This window comes from Amblyomma maculatum, chromosome 10 (genome assembly GCF_055883805.1).
Source record: "Amblyomma maculatum isolate TAMU_Amacu chromosome 10, ASM5588380v1, whole genome shotgun sequence".
Taxonomy (NCBI): domain Eukaryota; kingdom Metazoa; phylum Arthropoda; class Arachnida; order Ixodida; family Ixodidae; genus Amblyomma; species Amblyomma maculatum.
Window position 1 is genome coordinate 131,167,542 of NC_139353.1, and position 12,940 is coordinate 131,180,481.

The following is a 12,940-nucleotide window of genomic DNA, read 5'->3' on the forward strand; positions in this document are numbered from 1 at the left end:
TGGACCATGTCACGCCACGCTTTCCGGTCTCTCACTATCTTCCTAACATCACATAACTTCATCTGCAGTGCCTCGAGGATGCCATCTAACCATCGCTTTCGCTGCCTACCCCTTCTCCGGCAACCCTCAACCTTTCCCAACATCAAATCTTTCTCCAGCGACTCCTCTCTTCTCATCAGATGGCCAAAGTAGCTGAGCTTTAACTTTAAAATTTGACCCTCCAATGAGCAGTCAGGGTTTATGGTCGACAATATCGACTAATTTGATCTTCTGGCAGTCCAAGGAACTCTCAACAGTCTTCGCCAGCACCACAATTCAAACGCGTCAATTCTTCGGCGGTCAGCCTTTTTCACAGTCCAACTCTCGCATCCATACATCACAACTGGAAAGACCATAGCACGAGTTATACGGATCTTGGTTGGCAGGCTAATGTCTCTGCTCTTTACTAGGCGGTCAAGGCTAACCATTGCTCTCTTTCCCAGAAGCGACGTTGCTACGCCTATGCAATAGATGACTAGGTATTGCATGTGTCTTTAAGGGGTGTGTTTGGTCCATGCCGGTCGAACGTTTGGTGGAGCAGAGGATGCACATGGGGGGGGGGGGGGGGGGGTTATGAGATCGATTATGAGTGAGCCTGACCACGTAGGAAACAGAGCAAGCTTTCTACGAGCTTTTGCGATCTAGATAAAGTCAGGTTCATGGGAACAGTCCGGCGTGTGCAAGCAGACGCCAGCTGATTGACCCGATTGATAGACACCTTTTGAGAAAACATCTGGCCTATACTCTAAATTACCCATAGTTATTTCTGCTTATGCTCACACAAGCGACAAGCAGTCTTCAAATACAAGAATACCATAACATGATGTAAATGTATCGAATCATCATATCATATGGCACTGCCAACTGATAATATATTTAGCTTTTCCTGCGAATATTGGTATCTTAAATATTTTTTAACAATAGCTTGGCCCACTATTTTATATTAATGGTATGTTTGATCAAAATTATTTATTTAATTAATACTGCAGACCCCTGTGTCCAAGCAGGGGACATAGGTGCATCCAAACGAGAACAGAGGCAAACAACAACAACAATAAAAGTGAAACAAATTTGTACCATTTCAGTCACACTTTAAATCCATCTTTAAAATATAACGTGTCAAAGAGAAAACATAAACATGTCGTACTGGCATAATAGGGTGTCAGTAAGCCAGGATGGTGATGTCTTGCCTGGCGTGATCAGAATCAGACCATTCAAATCGCACCATTTAAATCTTAATTTGTTCTTTTTCGACAGCCACTGGCATGTGGTCTTATCATTCTGAATCTAGCGCGCAGGTCCCTTCTGTATTTTTTATTTTTTCATACCCGTTACCGCGAACCGCAGATTTATCGTTTGCTTTGTTGTGGCAGATGATTCGAGATGTATCTCTGAGGATTCCAAACATGCCTTTATATTTCTCAATGTTCCCGGTTATGCTAGTCACTGTTCGCGGTTTCATCTAGATGTTTCTACGCCGCTTTTAAATTGAGCGCTGGCGAGTGAAACAGGGATTCATAATTCGACGACCGACGAGCACGTTTGTTCTTATCGCCATGGCCGAGTTGCTCTTTTCTTTTGCGGCCGCAAGTCGGCCCAATAAAGAGTTTATTTCAGTGCTACTACGCCTTGTCTTCTCTTTTGTGCTTATGGCCTTGTCACTACGTGACAATATGCTGCTTGACAGTTTTTCTGCCACCTTACAAAGGGTCACTATAATGTTGACTTATCGCTCGTTCTCAGTTTTCTACTGGTTCTGCTAAGAGATCGACAGTCGATCTTTGATATTAACACTATTAATTATGAGAAAGAATTGCTTCATATATTTTCTTTTTGCCTAGTAGTAACCATAAATGACAAAATCTTAATAACGACATTCTTATTAACGGATCATAGCATTTTAGTTTCTTCCGTGCTCTAAACTAACAAGTGATGTTAATGTATTCTTTCATAGCTGCCATTTTGTGCTGTGCTGCATTTCAGCCAGTGCTTGGATTTGCACGTAGCGGGTGACCTCAAATGCAAAGTTTTTTGCAGAGCTGTACTGTGTACATCACGTTTTCATTTCATTTTGTATCCACCCCCCTTAGGTCTTGGAAACAAGGCCGCATTCTCAATATATATAAATATATTTATTTAGCTTAGATCGAGGGTGTCGCAACTCTCCGATTGTGTGCTATAAACGTCGCACGTTTGCTGCTGGACCATTTTGCGGAACATGGTGCTTTGTCGCTTAGTGCTCGAATAACAAATGAACCCCACCGAAAATACGACAAAACTTTCGTAGTTCACTTGTAGCGATGAGCGGTGCTAAAGTTCGGCAGCATTGTTTATAGGTTAAGCATTTCCTTGTAGTACCTTCTTGAATTTGTAGTTTTCTAGTAATTTTGGGGGGTAACTACACAAACCTTTGTAGTTACTGTCAATGTTCTGATGTCACTAACTGTTAATTTATAATAACAGAAGGTAAGTTATAATGTCACAACAGAAAATGCTCCGTAATTTTTATGGCTGGGTAAGCCAGCCTCCGTACAAGTGCTCATTGGCCGTAGGTGACATCTGTTCATTCCTTAGTAACATGCTCTGTAGCAATTGGTGGAAATGTAACTCCTCGGCATAGCCGGTACTTTCTCAAAAGGCTGTTGAAAAGTTGGTTTTCTATAGTGTCACAGCAAGCTTTTTACTTATGATCAGCCTAGGCCAACTTCAGCCTAGGCCAAAGTGAGCTGTGAAACAGGATACATCCTTCTATACAAGTCGTGGTCAATAACGACTTCTGCCACCATTTCGCTTGAGGGAAGCTGAGCGCCAGGCTATGCAAAGCTTGTAGGCACCGTGTCATCGGTGGGTATACACAATGAAGCTGGCTATAGAAAAGAGCATCTTCCACATGCCAAAAGAGAAAATCTATCTGGCCAACGATACGGCTATTTAATAAATTTGAAACGCTCGCTCTAGAAGTTTACCTTATCCAGCGCCTTCGTACCGATTCTCGTGCTTTCATCTATCGACAAACCGTAGAGCCACATCGCCAGTAATTCATGTTCTTGATCGCAATGCTCGTGTATAGAGCAGATATTGGACTTGTACTTGTAGCACTATGCACATGTGCCCTTACTTTTTTGAGACGTTTACCATTGTTAGCCTTAACCATTTGATGCTGAAGACAAATAAATATTCGGTCTCTTCAAAGAGATCTCTTATATCAGTTCAAAATATTTGCTGTGAACTCTCAATCATTGCTGGCCGTTTGTAATATGTTTGGACTTCCGTAATGCCTACTCTATTATCATCATCATCATCATCAGCCTAACTATACCCACTGCAGGGCGAAGGCCTCTTCCATACTTCTGCACTTAACCCGATTTTGTGCTAGCTGCATCCAACTGACCCCCGCGAACTTCTTAACCTCATCCGCCCACCTAACTTTCAGCCGCCCCTGCTACGCTTTCCTTCTCTTGGAATCCAGTTTGTTACCCTAAGCGACCATCTGTTATCCTCTCTTCGCACTACATGCCCTCCCCATGCCCATTTCTTCTTCCTAATTTCCACTAGAATGTCGGTAACTTGAGTTAATTCTCTGACCCACTCTGCACGCTTCCTATCTCTCAATGTTACCGCTACCATTTTTCGTTCCATAGCCCTCTGGATTGTCCTCAACTTAAGTAGAACTCTCTTGGTTAGCCTCCACGTTTCAGCCCCGTAGGTGAGTACAAGTAAGATGCAACTGTTGTAAACTTTCCTCTTGAGCGATACCGGTAAGCTGCTAGTCATAATCTGCGAGTGCTTGCCAAATGCGCTCCATCCCATTCTTATTCTTCTTGTTATTTCCTTTTCATGGTCCGGATCTGCGGTTACTACCTGTCCTAAGTAGACATAATCGCCTACTACTTCCAGTACTTCGCTACCTAATGTAAACTGCTGTTCCTTCCCGAGGCTGTTGAACATTACCTTAGTCTTCTGCATATTGATTTTCAAGCCTTCCTTTATATTTTTCCTGTCTAGGTCATCAATCATTATCAGCAGTTCATCCCCCGAGTTGCTTAGCAAGGCAATGTCATCAGCAAATCGCAGATTACTGAGGTATTCTTCATCTACCCTTATCTCTAACTGCTCCTATTGCAAGTCTCCGTATACTTCCTCTAAGCAAGCTGTGAATAGTACTGGGGAGATTGTGTCTCCTTGCCTAACACCTTTCTTTATGGGAATTTTGTTACTTTCTTTATGCAGAACTACGGTTGGTGTGCAGCCACTATATATATCTTCCAGCACTTTCACGTACGGCTCGTCTACCCACTGATTTCGCAATGCCTGCATCACCGCCGATGTTTCAACTGAGTCAAATGCTTTTTCGTAATCAAAGAATACTATGTATAAGGGCTGGTTATATTCCGAGCATTTTTCTATCACCTGATTGATGGTATGGATATGATTGATAGTAGAGTACCGTTTCCGAAAACCTGCTTGATCCTTTGCTTGATTGCAGTCAAAGGTAGTCCTGATCTTATTACCGATTACCTTAGTAAATACCTTATACGTAACAGGCAGTAAGCTGATTGGTCTAATTTTTAAGGTGCTTAGAGTCCCCTTTCTTATGAATGAGGATAATGTTTGCATTCTTCATGGTTCCGGTACCATTGATGACACCAGGCACTGCGTATACAGGGTGGCCAGTTTCTCTAGCACGATATCCCCCCCCCCCCCCCCCCCCCCCCCCCCGTCTTTTAGTAAATCTGTAGTGATCTGATCCTCTCCAGCTGATTTCCCCCTGTTCATAGTTTCTAATGCTTTTTTGACCTCGTCCTTCGTCACAAGTGGAACATCTGACTGTTTTTCCCTGCCGCCAATTTCGTTACCGTCCTGGCTACTTTGGCTGCTATAGAGATCGGTATAAACTCCTCGGCTACTTTGACTATCTTGTCCATATTCGTGATGACGTTACTCCATTATATAATGCCGTATATATGCTTTATGCTCAAATATGCGGAAGGAATAAAGGCCGCCTCTCACTCACCTTAGTCTTTATCAATGGGATGTACTTGTGAAAGCAGAAGCGAAATACAAGGCACATTTTATATGCAGCCTGGAAAAAAGCAAAAAGATGTCCCCAGGATTGTGCTGTTTTCAGAAGCTTATAATGGGGGGGGGGGGGGGGGCACGATTATTCAGTGTTCTTATTTCAGAGGAAAAACTAACTGAACTAACTGTTCAAAAACGAAGACATTGATAAGAAACAGACACACGTTGTTTGTCATTGTTTCTACTCTGTCTGGTGTATCTGAGGTTGCCTATCAAATAAATATTACGTAGATACAGGATATCAAATAAATCCCATCAACAGACTTTTGCGATAAAACTGGTTTTAAAATTTGCTTCATCACCTAATACAGAAGCCCATCATGCAGAAACACGCCAAGATAAAAAGAGGATTCATGGTGGAAACAGCTCTGGAAAACGAGACAAACGAAGAAAGACACAACACAAACGTTTGTTTCATTTTTTCGCGCTGTTTTTACCATGAATCAATAATGAATCACAGCCTTAGTTATAAAAAAAGGATTTTATGTGCAAATATGCGCTCCATAACAACTTAGCAAGAACACTTATGATGTAAAGATAACCGCTTGCAAGCATGCGTGCGAGTGGAGCCCACAAAACGAAATTTTAAAATACTATAAGACATCTCATTCTCTCTCATTCTTATTGTCTGGCATTATCAAATTGGCTTGTCAAAGAACTCACTACCTGTCTCCGCACTCTCCGTATGCAACACTGGACGGGCACAGGGCCGGCGGCATAAATTGTTTTAAGCCAGCAGCAGATTCATTCTGCAGAAACGAGTACATTTTCTTTTAGGGAGATCAAAGCAGAAATTTATGGCCACTCTAAAACAAGTTCTCACTTCTACGGATGAAATTTTATTTCAGATGCCGTGAAATCGGAACAAATTGTGTTATTTTCCTTAACTGCGGTCGAAGTGTTGAAATTGCAATTGGCATATACATGAAACTACTCAATTCATATCACACACTCAATTGCTTTCATAAAGGTCTGTTTTTCGCGAGATTTTCCAATGCAGTCTCATCTTGGTATTCAGAGCCCCTCACGAGACTCATTCAAACAATTGCCTCTCTATTTTCCTCTTTTCGCCCTCGGCACCACTACTAGGCTCCTCTGCGGCAGAATAAACGTGCAAACAGAGCTAGCTGCGTACAGGACGAGATAGCAGAGAAGCATCTATGCTAGCTCTGCTAACTGTATGCGACAAGGTTCGGACGTACCTGTCATATGCAATAGCATTAGAAGTACCGTTTCTCGCAAAGCACAATGTCGACGATATGTTACCTCCGAATGGCTGAAAGGGTATCTGAGGTCTCGCACCCTTAACACTTAATCAATGAATTAGGATCGAGGGTGATTTCTCTAAGGCAAATATTCACGCACTTCTTATCTACAAATTAAAGTTGAGAGCAAAGGTATTACAGTTCAACTGTATCGATACATTTCTACTAGCGGGTCGCGTTCACTGTTTTATAATTTTGCAATATTCAGAAAACCTTTTTCAGCGTCAATTTTTATACCAAGACTGGTCTGGACTAGTTGGTTCGTGGCTGCTCGACAGAAGAAATAGCCCGAAAGAACATTCACCGCTTAAGTTCACGATGCCCTTCTGTTCCGCTACAGCATTGTTACCTTTCTTTCAAAAATTTTCGAAGTACCCTTCACATATCCATCTGGCCAATCACTCCACGTAGTGATTTATGAATGTTATTTTTCATGTAAGGTTCACTAAAAATGAATACTTGGTGGTCAATGTTAGCCTTTTGTTGTGTGTTACTCTTACCCATGTTTTTCCGCCGTCTCTTCCTTGAAGCAGAGGCTTAGAACCCAGTCATAGAAGGGGGGAGGGGGGGGGGGGGGGGTAAGCTTCGGAGGATAATACTTCCAAACGATTTTTTCTTCAATATAAATATTGTTGCTCATCTGTATTCAATAAACGGCTGGAAGTTCTGACATTTTTGTCTTCCCAATCTTTCAGTTTACCTATAGTTAGCCCAGAATTATTGTTGTTGGTACTGTCTGGTAAAAATAAATACTTTCCACATTAAAAATATCGGGAGTTACAGGATGAACTGCAAAATAAAAACGCGTGTAGAGTTGGAATCTAAATATCATCTTACCTTGAACGCTAGACAAAAAGAACTAAGATAAATTTCTCACGTTGCCAAACTTTTATATGCCGTGTCAGTGCAAGTATTCCTAACTGCATTTATATCTTGTGCATGCCGTCAAAATGCAATAAAGAAAAAAAAAAGCACGGCGTCGTCAAGTCGGTTGATGCGCTCGGTTGGTGACCGAACGAGTAGAAGTTCGATTCCCGGTGTCGCACTCAACCTGTCAATTAAATGACGCTGGGCTCTGTTTAACCAGCCTGTTAAAATGATCCTTCGATACAGGAGGTTTTTTATTTTCTTCTTAAATGTTAAACAGGATGCAGCGTCTTTTGACTGACCCCCATGCTGAGTGTGACAATTTCTTCGGACGGACGGCTGCATACTCATGAGCCTATAAGGGCCTATAAAGGGTGAGGGGTATTGGAACTTTTGCTCTCTTGTAAACCAATTAAAAAAAAAAACATGGACAAACAGCGCAGTGAAAAGGCGGTGTTACAGAGGCTATCGCTGCAACACTCACAGCATTCGCTCTATCAACTCGATTCAAGCCAAATACAGAATTTCCCTCCATTAGGAAGGCCGCAATGTCATTATCAAGTCTTTCGCTTCTTGGAGGCTGGAGTGTAAAAAAATCATGTTTCCAAGGAAAGCACTCAGCGGATGCACTCGATGTACTAATTATTGTAAACCAGTCTCCGCTCTAGCCGCATGACGTGGGCGCCGACGTCTGGCACGCATACACCAGCGATGTGTACATAGATACGCGCGCGCGCGCGCGTGTGTGTGTGTGTGTGTGTGTGTGTGTGTGTGTGTGTGTGTGTGTGTGTGTGTGTGTGTGTGTGTGTGTGTGTGTGTGTGTGTGTGTGTGTGTGTGTGTGTGTGTGTGTGTGTGTGTGTGTGTGTGTGTGTGTGTGTGTGCGTGCGTGTGCGTGCGTGCGTGCGTGCGTGTGTTTGTGCGTGCGTGCGTGCGTGTGTGTGTGTGTGCGTGCGTGTGTGTGTGTGTGTGTGTGTGTGTGTGTGTGTGTGTGTGTGTGTGTGTGTGTGTGTGTGTGTGTGTGTGTGTGTGTGTGTGTGTGTGTGTGTGTGTGTGTGTGTGTGTGTGTGTGTGTGTGTGTGTGTGTGTGTGTGTGTGTGTGTGTGTGTGTGTGTGTGTGTGTGTGTGTGTGTGTGTGTGTGTGTGTGTGTGTGTGTGTGTGTGTGTTAAATCTGTTGCATCTGATAAGGGTCAGTCTCCCGCAACCCTCTTAAGCGATTTTGCTTCGCATCTACATTCTACACTTCTCTAATCCTTCAACTGAGCAGCCCCTATTGCCCCATTAAATAAACATTCACCTAGGGAAACCGTCCCCGCCGAGAGCTTGACAAGACCAGTGCACCCAAGCAGCATTCATCAGGGTTGTGGAGATGGGCGATAAAGGCCCAGCAAATGAAGCGGCGAGCCCGTATCTCAGTTAAGACTCGTGGCTTCCCGTCGCCACTTTGCTCACACCAGAGCGGACAGTTTCATTGCCGGACCGTTTACCACCCATGCCCTGTCGTGACGTTTTTCTTCTGGGAAAGAAAGAGATGGGTGCAAGTCTTGTTAAACTCTAGGTGGTAGAGGGGCAACAAACGACATACACTGAGTTCCGGGGCTGAGAATTGAGGAAATAGAGTGAATAGTTTCCAAACTTTATTTGGGAGGGATCAGGCTTTACACAAAGTATAAAAGGATCGAAACATGTTGATGCAATGTGAACGTAAAGCTAAGTGACGAAGTGTTGTGCTCACAGTTTATACTCAGAACTCAAATGGAGGCACTTACCCTCTGGAACATCTTGGGGGTGAACTTGTACTTGCTGGCAATAGGCAGGAAGCACTTGTCCACTAGCTTGGCACCAAGCTGCGTTGCCTTCGCCTTCTGGGCAATTCCTGCCGAAGAAAGGATTCAGGTTGCTGTACAATAGCTTTAGGTCTGCTCATTGCTCATTACTACTGTATGCTGAGAAATATCCCTAACACAAAGGGTATTCAAAGGAAGACTACGTATTTTTAAAATTGGATGTTGATGTTAAACTGATTCTTCTGCGATTATGGCTGGAACCACAGGGAGGGTCTAAAACTGTTTTGAGTTTATCAATAGGTGTTTCTATCAATAGAACATTTTAATCTTCGCTCACAATATTGCTTTACGATGTTCGGTTGCAGAGAGAAATTTGCGACTACTCAGGAGGGCTCGCTAAAATCTCGCGTTACTATACGAAAAAACCGGCCTTTGCTTTACTCACGAAAAAATATAGTCTCTTAGTTTAGGAACAAAATACTGATGGCACAAAAAAGAAGTCGTTTGCAAATTGCGGTGAGTCAAGTAGGGAACGAATAAAAATGGGTTAGAGAAGACCAGAAAATAAAGTATGATGAAATTGATTGAATACAAACATACCTTAAATCGAAAAAATGATATGCTATAAGGAACCAAAGCCTCTGAAGTGGCGCATTCGAACTGCCGCGTTGAATTTTTAGGCAGAAGCTTAAGTGCCCCCCCCCCCCCCCAATGGGGATGAGGGAAAGTGCAACAGCGACTACACGTAAAAGTAAAGGTAAAAATAAAAATAAATCCTAAAACAAAACGACAAGGAAAAATGCTAGGAAGATAAATATCAATAAGAACTATAATAACAAAAACAAAACAGGACGAAAAATGCAATAAAAGGTAAATTAGAACACGTGCGAAAAGAAACGAAACACAGCATAAGCTCAAAACAAAACTCAGCAATAAACTCAATGTTTTCGCATATCAGCATATAAGGAGACTCAAGTGCGCTGTTACAGAATTTTTCGCCGCTGAATACGGTTTTAGTGGATATGAAAAAGAGCGCACATTTTGATAAAGGCTCAAGCCTGTCAAATAAATCAATTGGAGTCGTTACTTGCGATAAAGTATCTGCAGAGGACCTACGGCATCGCCATACCGATATAATTATAAGAGCTTCCCCGCTTCTAAGTTTCCACCATATCTCAGCCGTATACCCTTACAGAAATGCTATGAAGCTTTTACCCTAACATCACAGTTGAAGATAAATTCGTGTCGATGCAAGACTCGTACCAGGGACCAGTGCAAACCCGGGTAAATCCCAGTACTCAATCAGCACTGAAAGCTAGTTGATTAGATGGCATTGGGCGAATGAATTGACGAAAAACACATAATAGAAATAGTGTTTTTCATCAGTTGAGAGGAAGCCAGCAAGGTGGGGTAGGTCTGTAATGAGAGAGCAATATTTTAACAATAAGTAAGGCAACCAATCGAAGAACGCTACCTGCAAAAGTCACCGAAACCTTTCTGCATGCTGACAACGCTACTGCTCTTCCAGTTTGCAGACTTTAAACACGCAGCAAATGCAACAGAAAAGTCACACTGTAAGAACTAAGCAATAGTACTTGCGTAGCAGCGAATTCTCCGCTCGAAGTAGTACAGACAAGATTTGACAATACACTCGAACGTTGAGCAATTTGGTCACACATCTCTTTAAAGAAGGCAGCAGAGCTGGTAAGAACACATAAGAAGCACACACAAACACAAAGACAACGCTGCGCTGTTTTGTGTTTTTACCTCCTCTGCTGCCTTCTTCCAAGAGAAGCTTTAACTTAAGCTCTGCCTTTATTTATATGACTCGAAAGTGTTTATGAATTGCGTCTACCGACTCCCTTACCTTATATTTGTTCGCTTCAATGCACCTTCGTCTTCGCCTAATCACTAATACCTTAACTCATGCCTTTATTACCTCACATATGTTCATTAACATGCATGCAGTCTTAGCTTAACACATTACAGGAAAGACCACCCAACGTAGATGTAATGCCACCCAGGTAGTACAAATATACCTACTTGGCCTAGTAGTAATGTCTTTGACGTGGATTTATGGATCCCGGAGGGTTCAATTTTTATCTCACTCTCTCTTCTTAAAGTAGAAAGCTCAATTGACCGCTCCTACCATGCTATATGTTGTCATGGCCTCCCGCAACCCGTCGAGCAAGAGGTCTTAGGCCATGCCACGTGACAGAGGTAGATGCGTAATATTCCCTGACAAGGCCGACCCCACCAGTGCCGGATTTTCCGAAGACCGGCGGCTTTAACTAGCCTACATTGGTATGCAACTCTTGTGCGAGTCAAGTGAATTATTAACAGGAAAACACGGGAACCAACATGTTTTGCTACCTGTACGCGAGTGGTACCGGAAGTCTTACAAACCATGACGACGTGCCGACCGCTTCAAATGATTTGCACGTAAATATTATAGCAAGTAAAAACGACCTGTCCCAGGTTAAGGACACCATGACAGCCTTCACTCGATCGTGCTGCCTGCCAAGCTGGAGAACCCTAAATCCTCTTTGTGGTGAATATTGTGAATATTGGAATAATTACCTGCTGCAAAAAACACAATGTTTTTGTCACAGAGCAGTGACAGTGGAGGATGCCTGTGTGACGATGGAGGAGCCGCGAAAAGGGGAATTCACGTCATGATAATGTAGGAACATCAGGCAAGCAAACACCACGGAAGGTTCAACACATCCGTGTACTTAGAAAAACAGTCACCAGTGCCACGGCCATCGCTTTCCACCTAAATAACGGGAATAACGCGTACCTCTCAGGGACAAGACCGTTAAGTTGATGTTAGTTGCAAAACGAGATTGGTGGCGATGCCAACTCGTGAGGTATAACGGGCTTTTGGAACAAAGGCAGAAATTCTTGGAGCCAGTAGATGGCAACGCACACCTCCGCGTGTTTGGCAGCGCTATCTCACATGCAAACATTGAAATATTTGCGAAGCTTATTTGGACGTCTAGTTTCGAGCTAATGCGCCGTTATAAAACTTTTTCAGCACGTCTTGTGCTGGCGGACTAGCCTTAGGGTACGTGTATGCCAGGCAGCTAATTTCTTATTTCTTCTGCTTCGGTTACAATTTCTATATCATTATCAGATAATGTTTTATCTCATCCTGATCTACTTTGAGAACCTGCTTCCCAACTGCGCCCTGCAGTTTGCCTTGATTTATGCACGAAGTATGTCCGCCAGGATTTTTTAGAAAATTCCCTTTTCATGTTACACATACCAATGAAAAAAGAACAGCGTACAAACACCCAACGGGCGTTCGACGGGCCTGCCAATGGCGTTCGGAGCCTCGCACACTAACCAGCAGGCCAAGCCAGGGCCGGTCTCGGGGAAGAGCGCGCGCTCTTTCTTATGGCCTTCTCAATCGCCGCGGGAACAATGGGAACGTTTCTCCTTGAGTTGCGCTCTCCGCTACCGCAAGGGGCGCGACTTGCTCACTGTTCGCTCCGCGTCTGCTTCAGCGGCGGCGGATGGCTTTTGCCTGGTTTCGCGCTGTCGCTCGCGTGTTTCGTGGTGAGTGCAGCCCCGAAATGAAAGAACTCAGAAGGCAGATGCTGCAGCGGCATGTCGTCAACTGTACTACCCACGTGAACGGATATAAAAAATACTGTCGTTCAGCAAACATTCGACAAGCATGACATACATTGCTGCATGGTAGCTACGTTTGTCCATTTTAATCCGAATTTTTCCCAAGCCTGTACACGAATAGGAACAAAAAAAAAGACAATGAGAAGTGATCACATCAAAGCTTCTCAAGGCTAACATGACAGCAACTCGTCTGCTACAGCAAAACCGTCTTTAGCGCTAGATGCGAAACCATTCATGTAACAGCGAAGATGAAAATAATTTCATAAAA

The 12,940-nt window shown here is 43.4% G+C and overlaps 1 protein-coding gene across 1 annotated transcript in view; it reads right to left on the bottom strand.

Annotated features, from left to right (window-relative positions):
• The window catches only part of LOC146177468 (uncharacterized), a 31,917-nt gene extending 19,180 nt beyond the window's left edge, over nt 1-12,737 (bottom strand). The window contains exons 1-4 of the mRNA XM_084581572.1: nt 12,728-12,737; nt 11,617-11,619; nt 9,019-9,125; nt 5,054-5,122 (exon numbers count right to left, since the gene is read on the bottom strand). Of these exons, the coding sequence (XP_084437698.1) occupies nt 5,054-5,122; nt 9,019-9,125; nt 11,617-11,619; nt 12,728-12,737 (189 nt within the window). The remainder of the gene's footprint in view (nt 1-5,053; nt 5,123-9,018; nt 9,126-11,616; nt 11,620-12,727) is intronic.
• Nucleotides 12,738-12,940: the final 203 nt, after the last annotated feature.